Source organism: Akebia trifoliata, chromosome 13 (genome assembly GCF_017979445.1).
Source record: "Akebia trifoliata isolate Shusen 1 chromosome 13, ASM1797944v1, whole genome shotgun sequence".
Lineage (NCBI taxonomy): Eukaryota > Viridiplantae > Streptophyta > Magnoliopsida > Ranunculales > Lardizabalaceae > Akebia > Akebia trifoliata.
In genome coordinates, this window is record NC_141387.1 from 22,972,986 (window position 1) to 22,998,299 (window position 25,314).

General features: G+C 35.4%; 1 protein-coding gene across 2 annotated transcripts in view; it reads right to left on the reverse strand.

Moving 5' to 3' along the window:
* Positions 1–17,428, reverse strand: part of LOC147388086 (RNA methyltransferase family protein) — a 30,525-nt gene extending 13,097 nt beyond the window's left edge. For both annotated transcript variants that reach the window (XR_015171201.1, XM_086420444.1), the window contains exon 1: positions 16,623–17,428. Coding sequence is in view for 1 of the 2 variants with exons in the window: in XM_086420444.1 (XP_086276570.1) it covers positions 16,623–17,360 (738 nt within the window). In the remaining variant the exon portion in view is untranslated. The remainder of the gene's footprint in view (positions 1–16,622) is intronic.
* Between the last annotated feature and the right edge of the window lie 7,886 nt (positions 17,429–25,314).

Here is a 25,314-nt window from a genome sequence, read left to right on the forward strand (position 1 = left end):
ACTGTTGTTCCGACTTCTGTGCCGTCCTCTGAGAGCCGCACATTTTCATCTCAGACTCTAGATTTAGGGTATGATTACTTAAGACATCAATTTTCAACACTTATGTTCTTCATTTCTTACTTTAAAAACTACTTATAATGGACATAAATTTCAGTGCTTTGTGTGTGAACTTTCTAAACACACACGTACTTCATATATTTCTCTTATGTATCGATTTAAAACAATATTTGATTTAGTTCATTCTGATGTATGAGGGCCTTCCCCGATTTCTGTCTTTAATGATCATAGATATAATGTTACATTTACAGATGACTATTCTCGGTGCACTTAGATTTATCTAATGCGTTCTCATACTGAGGTGCTCCCTATTTTTGTTAACTTTCTTAAAATGATTCAGACTCAGTACAGTATCACTGTTAAATCTCTTAGGTCTGGTAATGGGGGAATATATATCTGATGGGGTTCGCTCCCATCTTCTTAAGCATGGTATGCTTCACCAATTGACTTGTCCTTATACTCCTGAGTAGAACAAGGTGGTGAAATGCAAAAATTGCCACCTCATGAACATTGTCCGTTGTCTTCTTCGCGAAATGCATGTTCCAAAGGCATATTGGAATATGACAGCCCTCACTGCGATTTTTCTCCTTAACCGTGTTCCAAGTCGCATCTTAGAGGGATAGGTGCCTCTTCATGTCTTTCAACCTAATAGAATTCTCTTCCCCATTACACCCAAGTCTTTAGGTGCATGTGATTTGTTTAAGACAGGACTCCCAATTACACAAAATTGGATAACAAAGCCATTCGATGCATTTTCTTGGGTTAATCCTCTGTGTTAAAGGGGTATCGGTGTTATGATCCAGTTTCTCATAGTGTCATACATTATCTTGATGTTACTTTCTTTGGAAATGTTCTATACTTGCATGCCATATCTATTTTGCAGGACTCTCCTACTTTACAGGACCTATCTCTTACAGTGTTACCGTCTCCAGTTTTTCCTCCATCTTCGTTGACACTTAAAGTCTACACTCGTTGCCCTCGCCCCTCTACACCCTTGCCAACCTCCTCCTTGGATTCAGGTATATCATCTCCTACCTCCACACATATACTTAGTCTTGTCCCTTTTATTTCTGACTCACTTACCTATTGTCCAATTTGTTTCCTATCAAGGTCTTTCTTACGCTTATCAGGCCTACCTTGAAGCCATTAATTCTATTCGAGTCCCTCAGTCTGTATCAGAAGCTTTGCAAGACCCTTAATGGACTAAAGCTTTGACTACTGAGATGGATGCTTTGTAGAAAAATAATACCTAGGAGCTCGTTACTCTCCCATTTGGGGACCGGACTTTTGGTTGTAAATGGGTCTTCACTGTGAAATATCTTGTCGATGGCACTGTTGATCGGTATACGACACACCTAGTTGCTAAGGGATTTACACAAACTCTAGGGAAAGATTTTGGTGCCACATTTGCCTGTTGCCAAATTCTCCACTATTTGACTTCTTATATCTCTAGTTGCGTGTAACTCCTGGCCCCTTCACCAACTTGATGTGAAGAATGCCTTTCTGAATAATGATTTGACTAAGGTTATTTATATGAACATTCCTCCTGGGTCTTGTCTTCAGGGGGAGTATTCTGGGAAGATATGTCACCTTCTTAAATTTATGTATGGCCTAAAGTAATCCCCGTGAGCTTGGTTTCAATGATTTTCTGAGGTTATTTTATCTATAAAGTTTTCTAGATGTCATTCAGATCATACTTGCTTTGTTAGTCAAGGAGTGGATAGTCGTTGCACCATTGTCCTAGTTTATGTGGATGATATTATTGTAACTGAAGATGATGCATAGTGGATTGCCAGAGTTAAGGTGTTATTGGGTCGTGTTTTTTAGATAAGGACTTGGGTCCACTCAAACACTTCTTGGGGATAGAAGTGGTCCACTTTTACCGTGGTATTTCGCTATCTAAGCATAAATACACATTGGATCTTCTTTAGGACATTGGGATGCTTAGTTGTCATCTTGCTTCCTCCCTTATGAATTAAAATCATTTTTTTCATGCTAATTCTGTGATCTTTTATCGGATCCTTCTTCTTATCAAAGACTTGTATGTCGTCTAATTTATATAACTAACACTAGATCGGACTTGTCCTTTGCAATTAGTGTAGTCAATCAATTCATGCATACTCCGCGTACTTCTCATGTTAATATCGTTTATCGTATTCTTCATTACTTGAAGTCGCATTTGTCTAGTTTTACAGATGTTGATTATGTTGATTATGTTGATTCTCTCACAAATAGAAGATTTACCTCTGGTTTCTTTATGTTTTATAGTGTTAACCTTATCTAGTGAAAAAGTAAGAAACAGAATGTGGTTTCTCGTTCTTCTGCTAAAGTTGAGTATCGTGTTATGGCCCTTGGCACATGTGAGCTAACTTGGCTTCGATATTTGCTAACAGAGTTGAGATTTCTTGTCTCTGGTTCTTCTACTTTGTTTTGTGACAACAAGTCTGCTATCATGCTTGCTTCTGACTCAGTTCTTCACGAGAGAACTAAGCATATTAAAGTTGATATTCACTTTCTCAATTTGAAAGTTCGATCTGTTGATCTTCATACAGTTTTTGTACCTTCTTCAGATTAGCTTGCCGACATGCTTACGAAGTCTATTAATCCCTCTATCACTAATTCTCACCTTTTCACGTTGGGTTTAGTTGATATATTTGCCCCAACTTGAGGAGAGTATTGGAAATAATCTAGTTATTTTAGCTCTAGTTGTTTTTTAGATATAACATTTATTTATTTTTTATATGTAAAGGCATTTTTGTCTTTTGACTATTTTATTAATATAAATTCCTACCAAACTCACAAAGAGACTTGAAAATTATTCTTCTCAAATTTTTTTGTTGCCACCGTTAGTGCGATTGAACACTTGAAGGGGTTGTCATCCCCAAAAGGTTGAACACTTGTGATCGGAGAGGTTTTTTCTACTCTCTCTATTTTCTATTCAATTCCTAATTCCTCAATTTCTTTTACATAAATCTAATTAAATTCTCTATTGTGGATGCTTTTAAAAGTGTATGGTTCAATGGTTTTGGACTGAGGTTGCCAAAGTTATTGATATATTCTTATCAAGATGTATTTTTCCTATATAAATTGTACCAAATGTTGATTGTCTAAGCCCGAATCTAGTTTGTTTTAATAGGAAAAAGACTACAAAAGAGGTAAAAAAATTATGTGCCTGTGCCAAAGAAATTTGCCAAATTTGCTTTTTTAGAGCTTTAAGAAGTCTAGACCTTCGATACCTTAATCTTAAATGTCTAAATGCCGTAAGTTTGACTTTTTAATATTGGATAAGGCATAATGATTTCAAATCATGTGAATCTGTTTGTTTGTCTCTTTAAAGTTAAAAATATAAATAGATGTGGACACTGGATTTGGATGGATGAACTAAAATGGTGTAAATGTGGATATGGATCGTGCAAGTTACTAACGTCACATTCAATGAAAATGAAAATAAATGGAAAAGATTTTGTTGTTTTCCTAAATCAACTTAAAATATCATTTAAATTCTTAGTATCACGCACACTTCATGTATTTATCTTAGGGATTGATTTACGCTCTTTTATGTGAATCTTCTTCTAACCAAGAAAAATGACTGCGGCTTTTTCATGTGGTATGAGGAGCCAAAAACTCCTGTATCAACAAATGTGACGGAAGGAGAAGAAAAACTAAGGGAAAAATGAGAGATTAAGGAACTTTGGAACAATATTGTAGATCAATGCAAGAATTTGATTAACGGTACATAAGCGAAACTTGTAGCTGAAATTTTCAATCCAAATTTAGCAACGAACACTTAAAATGATTGTAAACAAATGGTGTAAAAAATTATGAAGTGTTGAAAATTCTTTGCTCACAATAAGTGCTGAAAAAGATGGAAAACAAACAGCCCCCAAATTTCTAAACCTTGCTCTTGAGCCAACATTTATGTCACAACTAGCTTGAATATGATAATTAAGGGGCACATTAGTGAATCGATATAAAGGTTAATTGTAACATGAACAAGAATTTCAAAATTATGTCACAAGAATTTTGTAAACACCTCAAAGTTGCTCAAGCAGTCTCGAGAGCAACCTAGAAACCTGTGAAGGGAGCCAGAACCTAAATGCTCACAGAACCAAAATCTGAGGAGTCCAAAGAAAGTTTTCAAGTTTTGGCACTAAAATTAAACTAGATCCATGCCTGAGTGTGAAGGTCATGCACTTCTACACCTAGAGTTAGGTGTAGCTCGCCCCAGAATCACCCGGGAGCACCCATATAATACTATGTAAAGCTCACATATGAAGCCATGTCAACCCTGTTGTAGACACCCCATTTTTGCATCCGCCTGATTAATCAAGTCGTCAACCCGATCGCAAAGGTTCCCAATGATGGATGTCTATTCCAATGCTTTATTTTGTTACCAGATATGTTTCAGAAATCCGGATGAGGTATCTCGAACTGACAAAACTTAGAAACCACGCTACGCTAGGAAAATACTACCCCAGAAACATAGAAATCATCATCTTGCAAACCAAAAAGAAGCTTCACGATAAAAATCACTAAAAATGACCAAATTACCAAAATACCCCTAACATCAAAACAACCTTAGAGCCTACATTACGCTTAGGAAAATCCGTTCAAATACATAAAACGACAAATCGAAACCAAATAAATCATTTCGCCAATTTTCACAAAATTCAACAAAATTACGAAAATACCCCTCATAAAATTCACTACCATTTCACACACAAAATTTCATAAATGACAAAAACCAACATTCCTATTGAATTCCTTACAAAAAACTGATTCCAAAACATCCTGGAACATTGAAAAACGACTTAAAACGTAAAAAATCCTCTCTGAGGGCAAAATGGTAATTTCACAATTTTAATAATTAAAATTTTTGAAATTAATAAATAAATCATTAAATAATGTAAAGTGAAACATTAATAAAATTAATTATTAAAATTTAAACCAAAAAATTGATCAATCAGGCTTTCAAGAAAAATTGTTGATGGTTCGCAAGATATTTCTTTAATGACCCTTCCATTTGGAGGTCCAAAGAATTAAAGATATAATAGAGAGGGGTTCTCCAAAAATTTAAAGTCAATCAAGCAAGACTAAAGTCAAGATATTAAAGTCAATCAAATAAGACTAAAGTCAAAATTAAAGTCAATTAAGTAAGACTAAAGTCAAGTATTAAAGTCAATCTCATAAGACTAAAGTCAAAACCCTAAATCAAAACCCTAATCTAAATTAATCAAGTCAATCTCATAAGACTAAAGTCAAAACCCTAAGTCAAAGCCCTAAAGACTAAGTCCATCTCATGAGACCAAAGTCAAAACCCTAATTAAAACTCTAAAAGAAACCCTAATTAAACCCTAATGCTTCTAAAAACTTTATAAATAGGAGCCTCCACACCCTATTTTCGTATAAAAGAAAAAACCCTAGGAAAAGTAGGTGAAGAAGCCTCCACAACCTCTCCAAAACCCTAATTTTGGAGCCTCAACTCCTTACCTAACACCCCTGCTCTGATTTTAGCCTAAAAAACACCCAAAAACCTCTCAAAAACATCCCAAAAATCCACAACAAATTCGAAGCACCCAGATCCAAGAAGGAGATACCTTACCTCGGAGATCAGAAATCAGATCCGGAGATAATACGAAGTAAGGAATACGGTACAAGGAGCCGTTTTCACCAGATCTGAGGGAATAACACTTTTGCAGATCGAAGGTAAGATTTTCATTATTTTTTAATCTAGGTTTGTCATTAGCAATGCAGATTTATTTGGTATAAGTAGAGACCGGCAATGGCCGGGCGGGGTTGGTGCCTAACACCTTCCAACCCCGTAACATGATCCCCGGATTCAGATTTTCTGTAGTAGATTAGTTCTTTTTATCCATTTTAGAGTCAGTTTGGTTCCTAGACCATAATAACTAGGTGGCGACTCCTAAACCTCAAGGGTCAAAAGCGGATCCGCGCACCCCGCGGATCGAGGGTGCTTTCACCTGTGCCAGGGCATATCTATTAGCTAGTGCTATTTTAGTAATAAAAGAGTATGGCTGGCCTCTATTTTTTACGTTTCCTTCTAGAAACCTAGGAAAGACTTAGCGTACTCTTTGTAGGAAAGGTGTCTAATGTCTCAATCCTCGGCCTACACCCACATTGACTTCAAGCCCTCGCACCAAGCTACGTGGAGTCCCCTGTGTCATAAAGCACAAGTTGCTTGTAACACACTTATTTGCTTTTGTAATATGTTACTCCGTGTAATTTACATACTATATCAACAAAGTTGCCTCTGGGCTTTGCCTCGCGTTGCCCCCATTCTCTTGTATTGCAGACTAACGTTTTGTGTTTGGAGAAAAAAATTTTCAAGCTTGCTTGTGGATTAGCACCCCTTGCACCGCATGATCTCGCTTCAAAAGAACACGGCCGTGACAATTGGTATCAGAGCCAAGTTGATTTCAGCACCAAGCTCTTCCCCCAATTCCATTTAGTTCACGTGAACAATGGCAAAAGTATAGAAAAGTACCGTGGACCAACCCGCTCCAACCACACCACCCCCACGTACAAATAAGGAATGTATTGAGCTACTTGAAGATAAGATGGCCCAGCTATCGAGTCTCATTGATGGTATTACACAACTAGATGATCGCCAGAACATGTTGGATAATGAATCTGTAACCATCAATGCTAAATTAGTTGACCTTGAGACGATAGCCGAAGATCCCTAGCAAACTTACAGGAACAGATCACGGAGCTCATTACCAAGATAGGTCTCCTGGTTAGAGCCGTCAGTAATGAACAGCCTACCAATAGTAAAGCTCCTCCCTCACACCTACAAGTCCCTGAGCCACGCGCCTTTAGTAGTGTTCGCGATGCGAAAGAGCTCGAGAATTTCCGATTTGATATAGAGCAATACTTCCGTGCAGCTCGTTCGGATTCAGAAGAAGTAAAGGTCACCACAACTTCTATGTATCTCATAGGTGATGCCAAACTATGGTGGCGAACCAAGTACACCAAGATGGAAGTGGCCAATGTTCCATCGATACATGGGACGACCTTAAACGAGAGCTGAAAAATTAATTTCTACCAAAGAATGTGGTATTCATTGCCCATAGAAAGTTGAGGCAACTCCACTAGACAAATACAGTACACAACTACGTCAAGCAGTTTTCCGCCTTGATGCTTGATATCCGTGACATGTCAGAGAAAGACAAATTGTTCTCATTCCAAGAAGGGCTCAAGCCTTGGGTTCAGACAAAGCTCCAAAGGCAACATGTGCAAGATCTTACGACTACTATTGACACAGCCGAGCGGTTGACAGATTATACTTTCGTGGATGGGAGCAGAAATAAGGAACACCCACAATCGAAAGAGTACTCTTCGCAATGTGAGCACACCAATAGGTCTTCTAAAGGTAAGAATGGAGGGCACAGACATAGTTCTAACCAAGGTTCCTAGTGGGATTCCTCCCCTTCAAAGAATAGAAGTACCTCGCCTACCAAGCACCGCCACAAGCTTAAGTGCATTATATGTGGTGGTCCTCACAAGACGTTCAAGTGCCCGAAGAGAAGCAAGTTGAACGCGCTATTAACCTCCCAGAGTAACCCTAGTCACGAGAGTACAAGTGAGCGAGATGATGATGATTCTCCTTACATGAGAGCAATACATTTGTTGAATGTAATCAAGCAGACCTCTGAGACTCAAAAGAACTATCAATGGAAGGATCTTATGTATGTTGACAACAAGATTGGTGGCAAGACCACACAGGCAATGGTTGATACAGGAGCTACGCACAGCTTCATTTCCCTTGTAGAGGTGAAGTGCCTCAATATCCGGCTCAAGAAAGATTAAAGCCGCATGAAAGTTGTAAATTCCCAGGCCACGTGTCCATCAAGATAGGTGCATGGAAGGGTAAGCTTGACTTGCTTGCAATTCCACTCAATGAATTCAGAGTTATCATTGGGATGGACTTCTTGCGACAGAACAAGGCTGTTCCAATGTCATTTGCCAACACATTAGGCATGCTAGGTGAATGCCCAAGCTTAATTCCCGTCTACAGGCAAAGAAGAGGGAAAGATGATTTCAACCCTTCAACTGAAGAAATGAAAGCAAACGTATATTGTTACCTTACGAGTTGAACTTGATGATCAAGACCATAGTTCAACCCCCACTCTAGTTAAACAAGTATTGAGAGAATTTGATGATGTGATACCGAATGAGCTTCCAAAGGCCTTACCGCCACATAGGCCGGTTGACCATCAAATTGAACTAGTACCTGGTACCACGCCTCCTGCGATGAAACCATACAAGATGAGTCCTCCGAAACTAGCTGAACTACACAAGCAACTTAATGGACTTCTGGAATCTAGGTTTATCAGACCTTCCAAGGCACCTTATGGGGTGCCTGTTTTGTTCCAGAAGAAGAATGATGAGTCATTGCAACATTGTGTTGATTACCGAGTATTGAACAAGATCACCATCAAGAACAAGTATCATATCCCACCGATTGTCGACTTATTTAATCAACTTGGGGCAATCAAATACTCTTCAAAGTTAGATTTGAAAACAGGTTACCATCAAGTTTAGGTTGCAGATGAAGCCACTCAGTTATTTCTCAAGCATGTCATCAAGTTTTGGGGTGTGCCCAAAAGTATTGTCAGTGATAGAGATTCAAGATTCACAGGGAAGTTTTAGACCGAACTGTTCAGATTACTTAGGTCTCAACTTGACTTCTCAATCAGTGGACATCTTCAAACAAATAGGCAAACGGACGATTCAATGCTATGTTGGAGTATTTGAGGCATTTTGCCAATGCCAACAAGGAGGATTGGGCGAATCTTCTTGATGTCGCACAGTTCAATTTTAACCTTCAGAAGAGCTCTTCCTCCAACCAAAATCCTTTTGAACTTATTACTGACCAACAACTTCTAACTCCTCACACTGTTATGTCAGGCTACAGGGACAGTGTCCAAAGGCGTTCAGGTTTGCTAAGCTTTGGCAAGACAACAATGAAATTGTCAGATCTTACGTTGAAAAAACGTCCAAACGAATGAAAAAATGGACTGATGAACATCGTTGACCAGATACTTTCAAAGTTAGTGACTTAGTTATACTCAAGAAAGATCAGTTGAGAAGGTTCAACCGAGTTCAGCGAGAACACAGAGGTCTAATACAGCATTATGAAGGTCCAATGCTCATCCTCTCTCGAATTGGCAAAGTCTCATACAAGTTGAAGTTACCGCATTGGTTACGCAACATTCACCCTGTCTTTTATGCCAATTGTCTCAAGCCATGCCATGCAGATCCCGCACGCAGTATTCCAACACGAACACTTTCTCATTCAGCAATTCAGCCAGAATGTCACAAAGCGTCAAGTCAGCAGCAGTAGCACGTAGAGTACTTCATCAGATGGAAGAACATGTCAAAATCTTCAAGTAGAAGATTGAAGAGTTTCTCAGGGACAATGCAACGAGGATGTCTGCCAAATAGGTGGGGGAGACTGTGAAAGCCATGCACTTCAACACCTAGAGTTAGGTGTAGCTCGCCCTAAATTCACCCGGGAGCACCCATATAATACTATGTAAGGCTCACATATGAAGCCATATCAGCCCCGTGCCAAGGTATATCTATTAGCTTAGTGGCATTTTAGTAAAAAAAAAGTATGACTGGCCTCTACTTTTGATGTTTCCTTCTAGAAACCTAAGAAAGACTTAGCGTACTCTTTGTAGGAAGGGTGTGTAGTGTCCCAATTCCCGGCCTATACCCACGTTGACTTCAAGCCCTCACGCCAAGTTACGTGGAGTCCCGCATGTCATAGATCACTAGTTGCTTGTAACACAACTCTTTGCTTTTGTAACGTGTTACTCCATGTAATTTGCATATTATATCAATAAAGTTGCCTCCGGACTTTGCCTCGTGTTGCCCTCATTCTCTTGTATTACAGACTACATTTTGTGTGTGGAAATAATTTTTTTCAGGCTTGCTTATGGATTAGCACCCCTTGCACCGCAAGACCTCACTTTGAAAGAACACGGCCGTGACATTAGAGCATGGACCAAAGCTAATTTGGCCTAGTTTGTGCATAAGGCAAAGATCAATATAAAGGCCTGATTCGTACTTAGAGCAAGGACCAGTGCAAACCTGCATAGGTCCTTGCCCTATGTACTACATACATGTTTGTTTTTGTGTTGAGTTTTGGATCTTTTCCCCATACAATTACAGATCTTGTTAAGGTGTTTTTACATCTTATCCCTCTCTAACAATCTTGTTTACCCTTTTTTTTTATAAAAAGAGAGTGAATTGTCCTCTCTACCCATCCTTTAATCATTTCATGAGAATTTTCACCAAGGTCTTCTAGAAAACTTAGGCTTCCTCAAGGTTGATTTTCTTCTAACCTCTTAAAGGCCAATTATCTCCTTAGCCTCAAGTTGTTAAGATATACAAGGAAATAATTGACCCTTAAAATACCCTTATTGCATGGATAATCTCTTGACCTTCATCAAAACTTTCTTTGAAATTTGACTAAGCTCAAAGGGTATGGACACTCTTGTCCTACATAAAATTATCTAGAGCTCTTAAGGGATAATTACTCTCCTAACCCCAAACTGTTAAGACACATGGGAGAGTAATTGACCCTTAAGAACCCTTAAGTTCAGATAATTGCATACCATCAATAAGGTTTTTCATGAAATACAAGCTCTTCTCAATGATATGAACAACACTATCCCTCAAAGAATTCTCTAGAGACCTTGGGGAAAATTTATACAATTAATATTTGATTATCTTGATTGGTAAGACTCCTTAAGATGTAAAATAAAGGCCTATTTTATGAAAGGTAACCAAGGTTCAACCCTTGAGGATTTTTATAAATAAGTTGAACTTGTCATGTGTGAACTATTTATCCTTAAGGATCTTGATAACCATATAAGCATAAGAGGTTCCCAAGGTAAGAAAAGGCAAGCTTTCCACCTTCCAAAAATTTTGTCCATTTCTTCCTTCAAAAGTCTCCAAGACCCCAAAACTCTTTCCAACTTTCACCTCGAACACTTTTTAAGACCACTCTTGAAGATATAAGAAGAAGAAGACCAAGGTAAGAATAAGGTTTTAATTTCTTTATTGTTTATTTGCATCCCCCTTCCCACTTTCACCTCCCTCATTCTATTTTCTTTTTCTTGCATTAGAGCTTAAATCTCAGCTAGTACACAGGTACCCGAAAATTGAAAATCGGATTGGGAATCAAAAGAAAGGGTGAATAAGTAATGCAAATGCTTCAAAAATTGTGGAAATATCTGATTTTAAAAAATAAGTAAATCGAAATAACCCCAACAAAAAATAATAGCCATTGGATCTTGAACACATCGACCTTAACATTCAAAAAAAGATAAGTCGAGGTCTCACCTTGATCAGCTTAGGGATGAAAAGATATATAAAGAAAACCCTCTAACTATTTGAATGATATCCTCTAGCAAAGCACATTCAAGAAAAACTCCTCCCTTTATTCGAATCTTATTCTCCAAGCAAGCTTGAGGAATCTCTTTTTGACAATTATTTCATTTGGCTTTCCTTCAAGATTTGTCTTTCGTATCCCTCGAAAGATCTTGAGCCTCCAATGTCAATGTGAGAATAAGAGAAAACCTTTTTAAAATTCTCTTTAGGATAGCTATGATCGTGTCTCTCTCTATTTTATGGTCTCTTTTATTTATAAGTATAAAATCCTAGAAAATCTTGGAAGTCAAACTTTTCTATAGGTTAGGATTCTCTTAACCCCTTTTAGTAGCCAACACACTGACAATTTCTAGAATGCATGAATTAAAATTTGAAACTTCTTGAATTCCAAAATTATGGGGATGGGTTCAATGATTTGTTTAGAATTGGGACTTACACATTGGATCACTGGAAGGCTCAAGGAATCCACACGTTGGCTTCTAAAGTCATTGGGTTCACTTATAATTATTTCCTAAGTTTTAATACCAGTATTAAAAATAATATTTAATATAAGTGCCTTATAACAAAAGTCATTCATCCAATGGTCCCAACAATGGGATTATTTAATCATTCTCTAATCTTATTAGGAAATAACTATAATGCCCTTGTGGATACCAAATTACATGAAATTTATATTAAGTGAATATTAAACAACTTTTGTATAGTATTTTCATTTAATTAGACCCATCAAAATCACGTTCTTGGATAAGAAAAATAATGATCTAGTGTGAACTAAGATTGCTTAGGGATATTCAATACCAAGCTACTCTTTTACAGGTTGATTGAACCATGATCAATTTGTTATGGAAAGTCTAAGTGACTTAGGATATCTATATTACACCTAGACTCTCATAATTAAATATTTAACACTAGGGTCCTTATTCACAAATGCATTGATCAGTACTCTCCTTCCTTATTAAATAATATTAAACAACTTTTGTATAATATTTTCATTTAATTAGACCCATCAAAATCACATTCTTGGGTAAGAAAAATAATGATCTAAGAGTGAACTCAAATTGCTTAGGGATATTCAATACCAAGCTACTCTTTTACAGATTGATTGAACCATGATCAATTTGTTATGGAAATTCTAAGTGACTTAGGATATCTACATTACAGCTAGACTCTCATAATTAAATATTTAACACTAGGAACCTTTTTCACAAATGCATTGATCAATACTCTCCTTCCTTATTAAATAATATCCCATTTAGAGACCCTCGAGATTCGTTCCACCATCTAATTCATAGTCTATATATTTCATTGGAACTCTAAGATCATCAAAAGTACAAGGCAAAAAACTCTCTGGAGAAAAAAAATCAATCACTATATAAATAAAGAATAATCTTTATTACTAAAATATTCTTTATCAATAAACACTCAATAAAAGACTACCTACAGGATTTCGATATCTAATGATCACCTTACCCCAATCTTGGATATTCCCCCAAATTAATGGGTATGGATCTCATGTTTGGATATTCACCATTACTCAAATGATTCATTAATTACCCAATGTACACCGTTTCATGAACCATTAATAATTGGGTCTACTTAGGTGCGATCAAAGTACTTAGATCGTCATTTAATAATAAATAAATTCCTTAGGTCTAAAGAGTTTTGAAATTATTGTAATGTAAGAGGAATCAATTTGATAGTGGGTTTCAACATGAATTACCTCTTACATGCAATCAGTCAGTGTACAATAAAACACTCACATGTTGTGTGCACAATCACTATTGTGTTAAACATAAGATTCAGTTAATTCTCATCCAATGAGATCACACCAACATTCTGACAGTCAACAGACTGAAGTGTCCAGCTTCATTCTTGACTATGACATTTTCAAGTATAAAGAGCTGGATCACTAAATCTCCCGTGTTGACTCTTAGTCAATCACTTGGTTATCCTACAATAATACTTGAGGATCTGAAAGTATCGCATCATTTAATGATTAATAGAACTTTGTCATATACCCTTATATATAATGAGAATAAAACTATGAACACATCATCAGAACATCAAATAAAAACTATGATAATATTTATTAATAAATAAAATATTTAAAATTGACTTGTTTGGGCACCATTTCTAACAAAGCATTGTAAGAGTAGTATTGTCCTTTATGTCCTTTTATGTCTTCACATTATTTATGTCCTCATTAGTTGTTTGTACAAGTTTGTAATGACATTTAAGTGAACCTAAACACTTTAGAAGCTAACTTGATTGGGCCTGCCAATGATCCAATGAGTTAATCAACATGTAAACCCAATTCTAAACAAATAGTTGAACCCAATCCCCATAATTTTGAATTTTAATTGACAGGGTCTAAATATGGTTAGTGCGTTGGCTACTAAAAAGGGTTGAGAAAAATCCTAACCCATAAGGAAGTTTGACTTCCAAGATTTTCTAGAGTTTTATACATATAAATAAAAGAGACTATCAAGGAGAGAGCCACACGATCTTAACTATTCTAAAATGAATTTAAAAATAATTTCTCTCTTATTCTCACATTGACGTTGAAGACTCAAGATCTTTTAAGGGGTATGGAAGACAAATCTTGGAGAAAAGCCAAAGGAAATAATTTTCAAAGAGGGAAATTCATCAAACTTGCTTGGAGAAGAAGATTCAAATAAAGGGAGGAGTTTCTCTTGAACGTGTTTTGCTAAAGGATCTCGAACAAATCGTTGGAGGGGTTTCTTTACATATAATTTTTCATTTCTAAGCCAATCAAGGTAAGATCTCGATTTATTTATTTTTTATTTATAATCATGTTAAGGTCGATGTGTTCAAGATCCAATGGCTATTATTTTTATTGGGTTTATTTCGATTTACCTATTTTTTTTTTAAATCGGGTATTTCCGCAATTTTTGAAATATTCCCATCATGCGCTCCCTAAAGTTGGTGCATAGACATCTATCATGCCCAACTTGCTAAGAATATTTCTAATGTGGTTCTTGCTAACTCCTTTAGTCAATTTATATGTCAATTGCATTCTAGTCTTCACATAACGAACACAAATCTAACCACTGTTGAGCTTTTCTTTGATAAAATGGCGATAAAACTCAATATGTTCATTCTATCATTATATTGAACTGGTGATGCAGAACGATGAGGGGAGATAAGAAAATATGGGGGTTTAGGAAAATATGATTGGGTATGATTTTGGAATTGGGTTAAGGATTTGGGCAACAATAGGAAAAGGGTTTCCAAAATCCCAATTGGCCATATGTTGAAATGTAAAACACAGTTACCCAATTACAACATTTTGAAATTATGATTAGGGGAAGGTATAAGGTATTTGGATTAGATTTGGAAAAAAAAAAAAAATTTAATGAAATAAGGGTTTAAAAAAATGGGGAATAATTAAGGATTGAGGTTTATAGGTTTCAAGAATCAAGAATCAAAAGTTAAGAATCAAGAAAATTAAGAGAAAATAATAAAATAAAAAAGATTAGAAGAAAAAAAGAGAAGGGATAGAAAGATATAACCTTGAATCACACCAAGAATGGTGGAGAACTCGCTTCACTCCTGAAAGAAACTCATTATTTATTCATCAAAATCTTCGTTGTTCATTGTTAAAAAAACTCTAGTACAACCTATATAAAATAAATAAATCAAGAATCCTAATCAAACTAAAATACCAAATAAATAAGCCTAATTTTCGTAACTTTCTCTCTTAATTTACAAATCCTAATAAACTTAAATAAAAGATAAACTAAAGTTACTAAGCTGCCCCTAAATATTATACTAAGATCATGGGCCAATTAAACATGAAAATAAGCTCGAAAAACATAAAATTAAGGCCCTAAAACATAAATCTAAATAAAAAATAAAATCTACTCTGCAAGATTTGATATCTCCATCAACTGGGTTATAGGTAATGTTGATTGTAGCATTGTTACCTTAACCTCAATTCCCCCGATAAAGTCTTTAGCTATAATAACTCACATACCCCATGTGTCATAGACTTGTACTCTACCTCAGCATTAGATCAAGCAACAACAATTAGCTAATTACTTTTCCATGTAACTAAGTTGCCACCACAAAAAAACAAAAACAAAAACAATAGCTTGAAGTGAACATATAAACCAACCTAATTTGCATTAGTAAAAGCTTTTATCTTTAATGTCCATGCTCAGCAGATAAACCTAGAACGGACTTAAGATACTTGAGAATCTTGGAACATGCATGAATTAACTAACAACACTTACACCATAGGCCATATCTAGTCAAGTAAGAGATATATAGATTAAACCACCTACAAATCACTAAAGGCAACCAAGATGTCAATAAATACCCTTTTTAATCATTCAAACTGTGATTGTGTTCAACTATTGTGTCAACTAGATTGGAACCAAGCTTACTTGCCGTTTCAAAAAATCAAGGATGTACTTCCTCTAAGAGATAAAAATCCCTAGTATGGACCTAGAAACCTCAATCACGAAAAAATCATGGTAACAGACACTTACTTCTCTCCACCATTGAGACGAAAAGCATTTTTTTGACCCAACATTCCTTAATGTCAGCCAACCAACTACTCCAAAAGACCGACCAGTTGGAAAGAGGAACAACTATGAATATAAGAGGGCCACGGATTTACGGGTGTGTGTATACCCAAGGGTGATCAACCAACATCCTCCCTCACCCATAAGGTGGATTGAATCTGTGACCTGTGTGTACTACCTGCACTGATACCATGTCAAATAACCAACTAGTCCAAAAGACTGATTTTTTGGAAAGGGGAACAACTATGAAGATAAGAGGGCCACGGGTGTATGGGTGCATATACATCCAAGAGTGATCACTCAACACTTAATGAGAATGCCCTTAGACTCCAAAAACAATACAAGGTACCAACAACAGCTAAGAAAACTAAACCACACTCAACAACGATGTCCCCAATTCCAACTGTCCAAAGAAAGTGGACGACTTCAGAACAACGATGATAAGGAGCAGGAGTTAACCATTCAACAACAGCTGAAGTTCCCGAAAATCCGAAAAAGAAGTAGAAAACATTTTTTTTTTTTTTTTTTTTTTTGTTATTCATTAGAATCAACAAATTCAAACAAGAATTAGCTAAATTCCAAATCATTTACCTGCAAACCATACCTCTTCACATTGTACGACGCAACATTAGCCGCAATTGGACTCAAATCTGTAGCAATGACTCTCCCTCCATTCCCCAAAATCCTCCCAATAGCTATAGAAAGTGCCCCACTTCCAGTACCCAAATCAGCCCACAACCCCTCCTTCATCCCCTTGTCTCTCAACAACACTTCATCTACCAAATCTACAAGCATCTCAGTCTCAGGTCTTGGGATCAAAACACCATCTTGAACACTCAAAACCAAATCCCTCCAATGTTCACACCCAACTATATACTGAAAAGGCCTCCTTTCTTCAATCCTCTGTTTCCACAGAATGTAAAGCTCACCTAAATCTTTCCTCAACTTCACTAATCTGCCATTTTCAGATGAACCCATTGTGGAGGAAACTGAGAAATCCTCAACTGCGTCTTCTATTAGCCATTTGAGTTCTTTGCATAAGTGATTGGTGTCTGGACCGTTATCTGTGTCTAAGAACTTAGAGCCAACAGAAAGGGCGAGTTTTTTTGCCCAGTCTTGCCATTTTTTGAGGTCTGATGAAGTGGCAGAGTAGATTGCTGGCTTGAGAAAGAGAGGAATTTGAAGGTTTGGTGAAGTGAGTATCGATGAATTCGAAGAAGAACAAATGGGTAGATTGAGATGAGTTGACATGGTTAGATTTGGGCGCTTGAAGAGGGAGAAAGATGAAACCGTGGAGCGGATGGCACGTGGTAAGCATATCGAACTCATGTCTCTCTCTTTCTCCTCAGTTTCTTCTTAGTGTGGCAGCCTTTTTTTTATATACCAGTGAATAGCATGCGAAATTGCAAACACCCCTAATTATACAAGAGTAATGAATCAGGCTAGTCTGACTAACTTTGTAAGATTTCAAATCTTACTAAGGTCGTGCTCGCTAACATGATCCGATACATAGAGATGTATTGAGGACAAAATTTTAAGAAATTCGAAAAAAAAAATCGAAAGAAATAAAATTAATTTTCATAATTGAATTTTAATCTTAATTGGGAATTTGTTAATCATCCATCTTCATCACCTTGGATGAAGATCCGAATAGAATTTTTTTGTAAGCTGTATTTCTCCATGAAATCTAGAAGTTTGTGTTGATTGCCAATGTGATATTCTAATTTTATATCTAAGTTTATAATTTAACTGTAGTTTGCTCGTGCGTAGAGATATCTGAAGGTTTAGGACTAAAAGATGGCAGATAATAAAGTAGGGAGGGTGAAGAGAAATGATAATAACTTTAGAGGGGGTATTATCGAAAAATGGGATAATAACAAAGATAATATAGGAGAGTAGAAGATAAAATATAATAAACTTGAAGGAATATTCTTTATAAATAAAAAAAGGGAGAAGAGAAAAGACAATAAAATTGAGAGTTATCCTTGAGATTTGTGATGATATTAAATCTCAACCGCTTTTTACTGGGGATAAAGATTGAGATAAAAGAGAAGGACAACCATCCTCCTAGCATAGGCAGGCATCTTGTTTGCGTTAAAGAGGGTAGAAGAGGAAAAAAGCAATAATGTTGTAGGGATATCTTGGAAAGGGGGATAGAAGAGGAAAAATAATAAAGTTGAAATATTATTATTGGAAGAGAGCTACTAGTGCCACACCAATTAATTAAATTATAATTGTCACACCAAAAAGGAAATGTGCACTCCATTTATTGAAAAAATAAATTTACATACCATTTTATTTTACTATACACCAATTTTTTAAGGCAAAACAAAGCAAATGAGATTCAGAGTAGGATCATAGATCCATCATCAATGCATCACCTCAACATCTAAATCCATCACTGATGTCTCACAACATTTATATGAGATTCAGGCCAGTATCTCCATTACCAATGCATCACCACAAACATTTGCTCAATAGAGTATCTCCCACAACTAAAATCAATTAGTATTTTGACTAAAAACATAACAATAGTAGGTAGACAAACAACAAAGAAATGTGTTAATCAGTCTATTTATGCATCTTCTTGGATTTTCAAGTTGCATCCATTTCATCGAATACATTTGATGCCTACTAAATCAACACAAATTAAAGTAAAAACTTACCCATAAAACCTTCTTTGTTGGAAATTACCCATAGATTCAAGTAAAGATTACTTGAATCTCTAGTGATTGGAATGAGAATTGGAAATAAAAAATAAAAAAATTGTAAAAAAAATCTTTTTAGCTCTAGGTAACCTAATCACCAAATCGTAATAATGCAACACACACACATGGAGAGAAAGAGAGAGAGACGAGTTCAAGAGGTTTTAGTGCGAACAACTACATTGAAGGCGTCGCTTGGTAGATAGAGGTTGATGTCTACAAGTGTTTCACTTGTTGAAGGTGTTGAAACTTGGAAGGTGATGACGACGGATGCATCTTAGCCTGAAATCATACATTCGTGGAATAAGAAACAAAGGTGATGAAGTTGGTGATTTGTTTGTTTATGATGGTCTCTTTTATGATTTGTTGTAGTAATTATTTGTGGTGACTCTTGATTAGAATGGAGAGAAATAAAGAGAAGAGGAAAAGGAAAAGGGTGAGACCATGGTTGTAGAGAAAGAAAGAGAGATGATGTTTCTAAAACCCATCTGAAATCTACCATTGTCTGAGAAGCCACTCCCCCTTGATAATGAAGAAGCTAGGGTGCTCCAACTTTTTTGGAGTTACTTCTCACACTACATAATGTTTATTAAAGATTTTAAATTGGTGTGGCAATAATAACTCCCTTATTGGAAAGGAAGAGAAAGGTAAAGGTAGTAAATTTAAAAGTTGTCATCGAGAATCATATCGACAATAAATCCCAATCTCTCTTTATATGGGTTATAAAGGAAGGGGGGATCACCATCATGTTTTATTAGATATACTAGAGTTTGCTCATCTTCTTTGGGGTTAAGAAGGTAAAAAAGGAAAGACAATAATATTATAAGGTTATTATTAGAAAAGGAGTAGAATAGTAATAACAATAAACTTAGAATGGTACTATCGAAAAAATGGAAAAAGAGGAAAGAAAATAAAATTGAGGAGTATTATAGGAAAGATGTATCATAGTTTATAATTTAACTACTAAGACCATCAACAACCCCTCTAATAAATTAATTTATTTGCCATTCTTGGTTCATGAACTCAAGGAAGGATCACGAAATTTGTTGTCGCCAATCATCATACACATTGGGTGTGTTTGATAACTGTTAGTTCTGACAGATGGACTTTTGAAAGTTTAACTCTTGAAAGTTGGGAATGAAAATCAATTGTAACTTCACTATTTGGTTGCATGTGAGAGTTGCGAAAATTTTCTTCTTCCGTATTTTGTTGCTTATGAGAGTTGGAAAAATTTTCAATTTCAATATTTGATTTCCTAATATAATAAAATTGCAAGGTAGATATAGTTAAAAAGTTGGTATTGGCACATCAAGTTTTATTAATAACACGCCAATTAGTTAAATTGGCACACCAAATAAGAAAATGTGCAAACCCTTTAATAAAATGATTGAATTGATACTCCATTTTTTTTAGAGAGCTGCTATTACCATACAAACTTTTGCAAATGCCACACCAATTCCTATGTAAATCACTAAAGAATTGCACACAATTGGTGTGGCATTAGCAAAAGTTGGTGTGGCAATAGTAGTAACAATAATTCATATTTTTTTTTTACCAAAATAACCATGGGGCTTGGGGCTTGGGGCTTGGGTCTTCCATCATAGTGAATAACTTTGGCACTAGCATCTGTCCTTCAAATACAAGACTTTAAAAGGAAAGCAGAAATCTATGCCATGACAAGGTAAAACAAAACGATGATCTTAATAGTTAATGGATTTGGACTAAAAATATTGTTATTGAAAGCGCCCTCGATCTGCGGGGTGCGCAGATCCGCTTTTGACCTTTGAGGTTTGGGAGTCGCCACCTAGTTATTACGATCTAGGAACCGAACTTGGACTCTAAACGAATAAATCAACTAATTTACTACAGAAAATATTGAGTCTGGGGATTACATTACAGAGTTGGAAGGTGTTAGGCACCAACCCCACCCGACAAACGTCGGTCTCTACTAATTCCCAAATAAACTACATTGCTAAAAGACCTAAGTAATAAAAATAATAATAAGAAATAGATACCTTTCTGAAGACAACGGTCTTGTTCCCTCAGATCTGATAGAGTAATTTCTTGTACAGTATTCCTCGCTTCGTTCTATCTCCGGATCTGATTTCTAATCTCCGAGGCAATGTATCTCTTTCTTAGATCTGGATTCTTTGAATTTGTTTATGGATTTCTGGGTATTTTTGAAGGGCTTCTAGGTATTTTTCGAGTTAAAATTGAGGTATGGGTGTTAGGTAAGGAGTTAGGGCTTCAAAATTAAGGTTTATGGGAGGCTAGGGAAGCTTTTTGACCTGCTTCTCTTAGGGTTTATTATTTGATACGAAAATAGGGTGTGGAGGCTCCTATTTATAAATTTTTTTTGGTAGAGTTAGTGTTTAATTAGGCTTCCTTTACGGTTTTAATTAGGGTTTTAACTTTAGTCTTATGAGATTGACTTAGTCTTATTAGGGTTTTAATTAGGATTTTGACTTTAGTCTTATGAGATTGACTTGATTAGGGTTTTACCTAGGGTTTTGACTTTTAGTCTCATTTGATTGACTTTAATTTTTTGGAGGGGTCCGTTAATAAATATTCAGGCAACCATCAATAATTTTGCCTGAGAGTCTGATTGATCGATTTTTTTTGTTCAAAATTTTAAATTAATTTTATTAATGTTTCACTTTACATTATTTAATATTTTATTTATTAATTTCAAAATTTTAAAATTTTTTAATTAAAAAATTATCGTTTTATCCCTAAAGAGAACTTTTGCGTTTCAAGTTGGGTTTTGATGTTCCAGGATGTTTTAGAATCGATTTTTCGTAAGGAATTCAATGGGAGTATTGGTTTGTGTCATTTATGAAATTTTTTTGTGCGAAATGATCGTGGACTTTATGAGGGTCATTTTCGTAATTTTGTCAAATTCTGTGAAAATTGACGAAATGATTTATGTGATTTTGATTTGTTATTTTATGTGCTTGAAAGGGTTTTCCTAAGCGTAATGTAGGCTCTAGGGATGTTTTGAGATTATGGGTATTTTGATAATTTGGTTATTTTTTAGTGATTTTTATCGTGAAACTTCTTTTTGTTTGAAAAATAATGATTTCTATATTTTTGGGTTATATTTTCCTAGTATGGCATGGTTTCTACAGTTTTGTTAGTTTGAGATACCTTATCCAAATTTCTGAAACATATCTAGCAACAAAATATAACAATGGAATAATCATCCATCATTAGGAACCGTTGCGATCGGGTTGACGAGTTGATTAATCAGGCGAATGCAAAAATGGGGTGTCTACAGTTATCAACCCAATGATTAAGAATTAGCATTGAGTTTTGAGACTAAATTGAAAATGGATCACAAAAAAGAGTGGGTACTGATTAGCTTAATGTTCAATAACATTAAAATAGCACATTCATCTCAACTTTTTTTTTTGCTAAGTAACCAAGAAGATTGTATTAATATAGAGAAAAAATTGTACATAGGAGTAATTTCCCTAATGATTTATTCAAAACTGAGATAGATCAAGCTTATCACCAAAATAAGCTCATTTTTGACAATGAAAGACAATCTTGGGACTTCTTTAAAGCTCATAAAAGAGGAGTAATGAACTGCAGCAGCGGTAGACGCATTTGTTTCTCTCCATACATGAAACACCTTGCATTCCAGATTTGATATTAGCAACCTTACTTTGTGCACCATTGCTCTAATCTCCAAGGGACTTTCTTTAATACCCCGAGTTTTTTAATTCTTATCTCGAAAAAATCAAATGGTGATATTTTAATAAAAATTATGAAAGAGGGACTTAGAGTAAAATACTTGGATATGGTTATGTTCATTTCTAACAGAAATTAACCCCGCCATTAGATTCAAAATGGTCGGAAAACATACTTTATCCTGTAAGCATGCTCGAATTCGAGTTCGGATGAAAAAGTTATAAAATCCTCGAATATCGTGTCGAGTGGGACCTAAAAAGGGTGAATTTCTATTAAAGAAATAATCAGAAAAATTCGATCATACCATTAAGTCCACAACAAAATATTATTCAAAATGGAATATTCATTTTTCATTTTCGGAGTCCGAATAGTCAAGTTACCATCGAAAATAGAAACAAGTGAAAAATACTAAAAATACCCACAGTCCCTTTTATAAAAGAAAGTTGATTTTTTTTTAACTCATTCTCTCCTTCTCCAAAAAATCCAAACCCAACTGATTCTCAACCCAAGGGTTTCCACTCTCTTCCCCTGAAGATTCGTTGAGAACGAGAAATCGTTGAGTCTCGACGAAGAAGAAGTTATCGGCATCGACAAGTGCTACATTTCTATCACCTTCGATCCTCATTTCTCTTCTGCTTCTTCCATCTCTAGAAAAAAACTAGCAAGTGGATTTTGTTAACACCCATTCAGATATTCATCCAGGTAGAGGAATTGTCGTTCTTCGTCGTAGAAAGAGGAAAAACACCTTCATCGAAGGTTGCGCAACTAACCCAATCTTAGCCCCCAAGTCTTCCCAACCTCGAGTTCTTCACTATCAATCCTTGATTTTCGAGCTAGCTCATCATGTCTAACAACTATAAATTTTGGTAAAAGACTCTAAATTCTCATTAGTAGTCATAGATTTTGAAAATCTTGCATTTAGATTTTTAACAAAACTTGTGGTATGTTTTTAAATCGTAGAATGTTGTTTCATTTATTTTAAATGCACGTCAAGGCCCTCTATGTTTGATGTGTTTTCATTTTATTTTAACAATTATACGTGGGTGGGTTAAAGGATCTAAGAACGAATGAAAAAACTCGAAAAAAACTGACAAAAATCCAAAATTCATCTCAAACAACCTTCTTGACGATATTACTGTCCAAAGACCACGGTCTTACCGTCCTTTGAAAAATGTTGACAGAAACAATTTTTTTTACTTTTCATTTACTTTAAGTTCTTAATTAAATTAAGATTTAACACCCTATTTCGGAACAATGTGAATCGTTTCAAGATCTAAATCTCAAGGGATCAAAATCTAATTTTTGGTTTCAAGAACAAAACGTAAATTTCAATGTTTTCGTCAGATTTTTAAAATTGAATATCTTTTGCATTACTTTAAAGTGAACTATTAAAATTATATAATGTCAAATCTCGTGTTCAAGGCTTTCATTTCCAAAAATTCATTTTCAATTTCAAGAACTTTAAAAAGTTAAGTTTTCAATACTTAGTCAAAATTTCACCAGCTTTCACCGTTTTGATAGTTTGATTTCATGCATCGTTGGGACCCCATTTTGAGTAAACTTTGGTAGTTGAGTGAATAATCAAAAATGAATTTGAAAGATTGAGAAAGGGATGTTGTGCTCGAAAAGATGAAAAATAAAAATACTAAAAAATAGGAAAAGAATTGAAATGATAAAATATAAAAATAATGCTCGAAGGGTGATGTTTGCATTTTACATTGTTGTGTTGTGTGTAGGTTGGTGAACAGATATCTAGGGATAATGATATTGGTTGCATGTTTATTTACTTTTTGTAGCGAAATGTGCAGTTTATGTTTCCGCATTATTATTTATTTTAAGCCGTATGACCACAGTTGTATGGTAGGAAACTGGATATCCATTATCAACCTTGTACTGTTAATTTTCTCTTTTGTTTTTAAAGAAAAATAATATATATGTAGTTATTTTGTGAGTTGTTAAAGAGTTTGTAAATGCCTGAAGGGATAATGCGTCGTATCATTCGGAGTATTGTACTATCTTAAGATATATGGTAGGGACAACTAAGCTCATACGTAGTATAGGATGCGTATGAAAGTGGAGTTACAACTATAATCTGATTCCATTCCTCTCTATCTTTACCAGTAAACTTGTATTGTAAAGGTGATCGTATATGAATGGAGTTGTATATTTTGGGAATCACATGTATACTTGATAGACATAAATGAAGATGATTAGTCAGTGATTACTAACAATCTAGAGTAATCAAATGTTTTGACACGTCGAAAAGAGAGTCATTGCTTTCGATCACGTCAAATTGCTAGTCTAAGTCGAATAAATGATCCTGTAAGTATATTATGGCTAGCCATTGCTTATAGTCGTGAATCCCAATTCTCTAATTTCACTACTCCACCATTGTGTATTATGTATCTATTATTTTATTTTGATTTATAAAATAAAAAACATGTCTATTATTTCAATGTTAACCTTTAGATTTGTATAAAAATGAAAATGTTTAATGAGTACTGACAGTTGATGTAATGTGAATTTTTTAAAATGTTAAGTTGCTCATCATTGGCTATATATACTAGTTAATCATAGTTTACATTATAAAACGTTACATGTATTGAAATGTTTAGTATGCATAACCGATCATATCTAGGAGAGGTTATTAATAGGAATTAGTTGTGGACTTTCTAGGTAACCATTGTTACTTATCATTTCCTTCATATTTTTTTAGCTTCAGAATTTGCAGTTACTAAGGCAAGCGCGGAGTCTATAAGTAAGGAGTATCTCGTTGGTTACATTGACGACCAGAGCCTGTTGCATGGTGAGCACTAGGGCTACACCCTTTAGTATTGTCAATTTTGTCTAGGATGTATATAGATTTTGGGACGAGTGCTAGAACT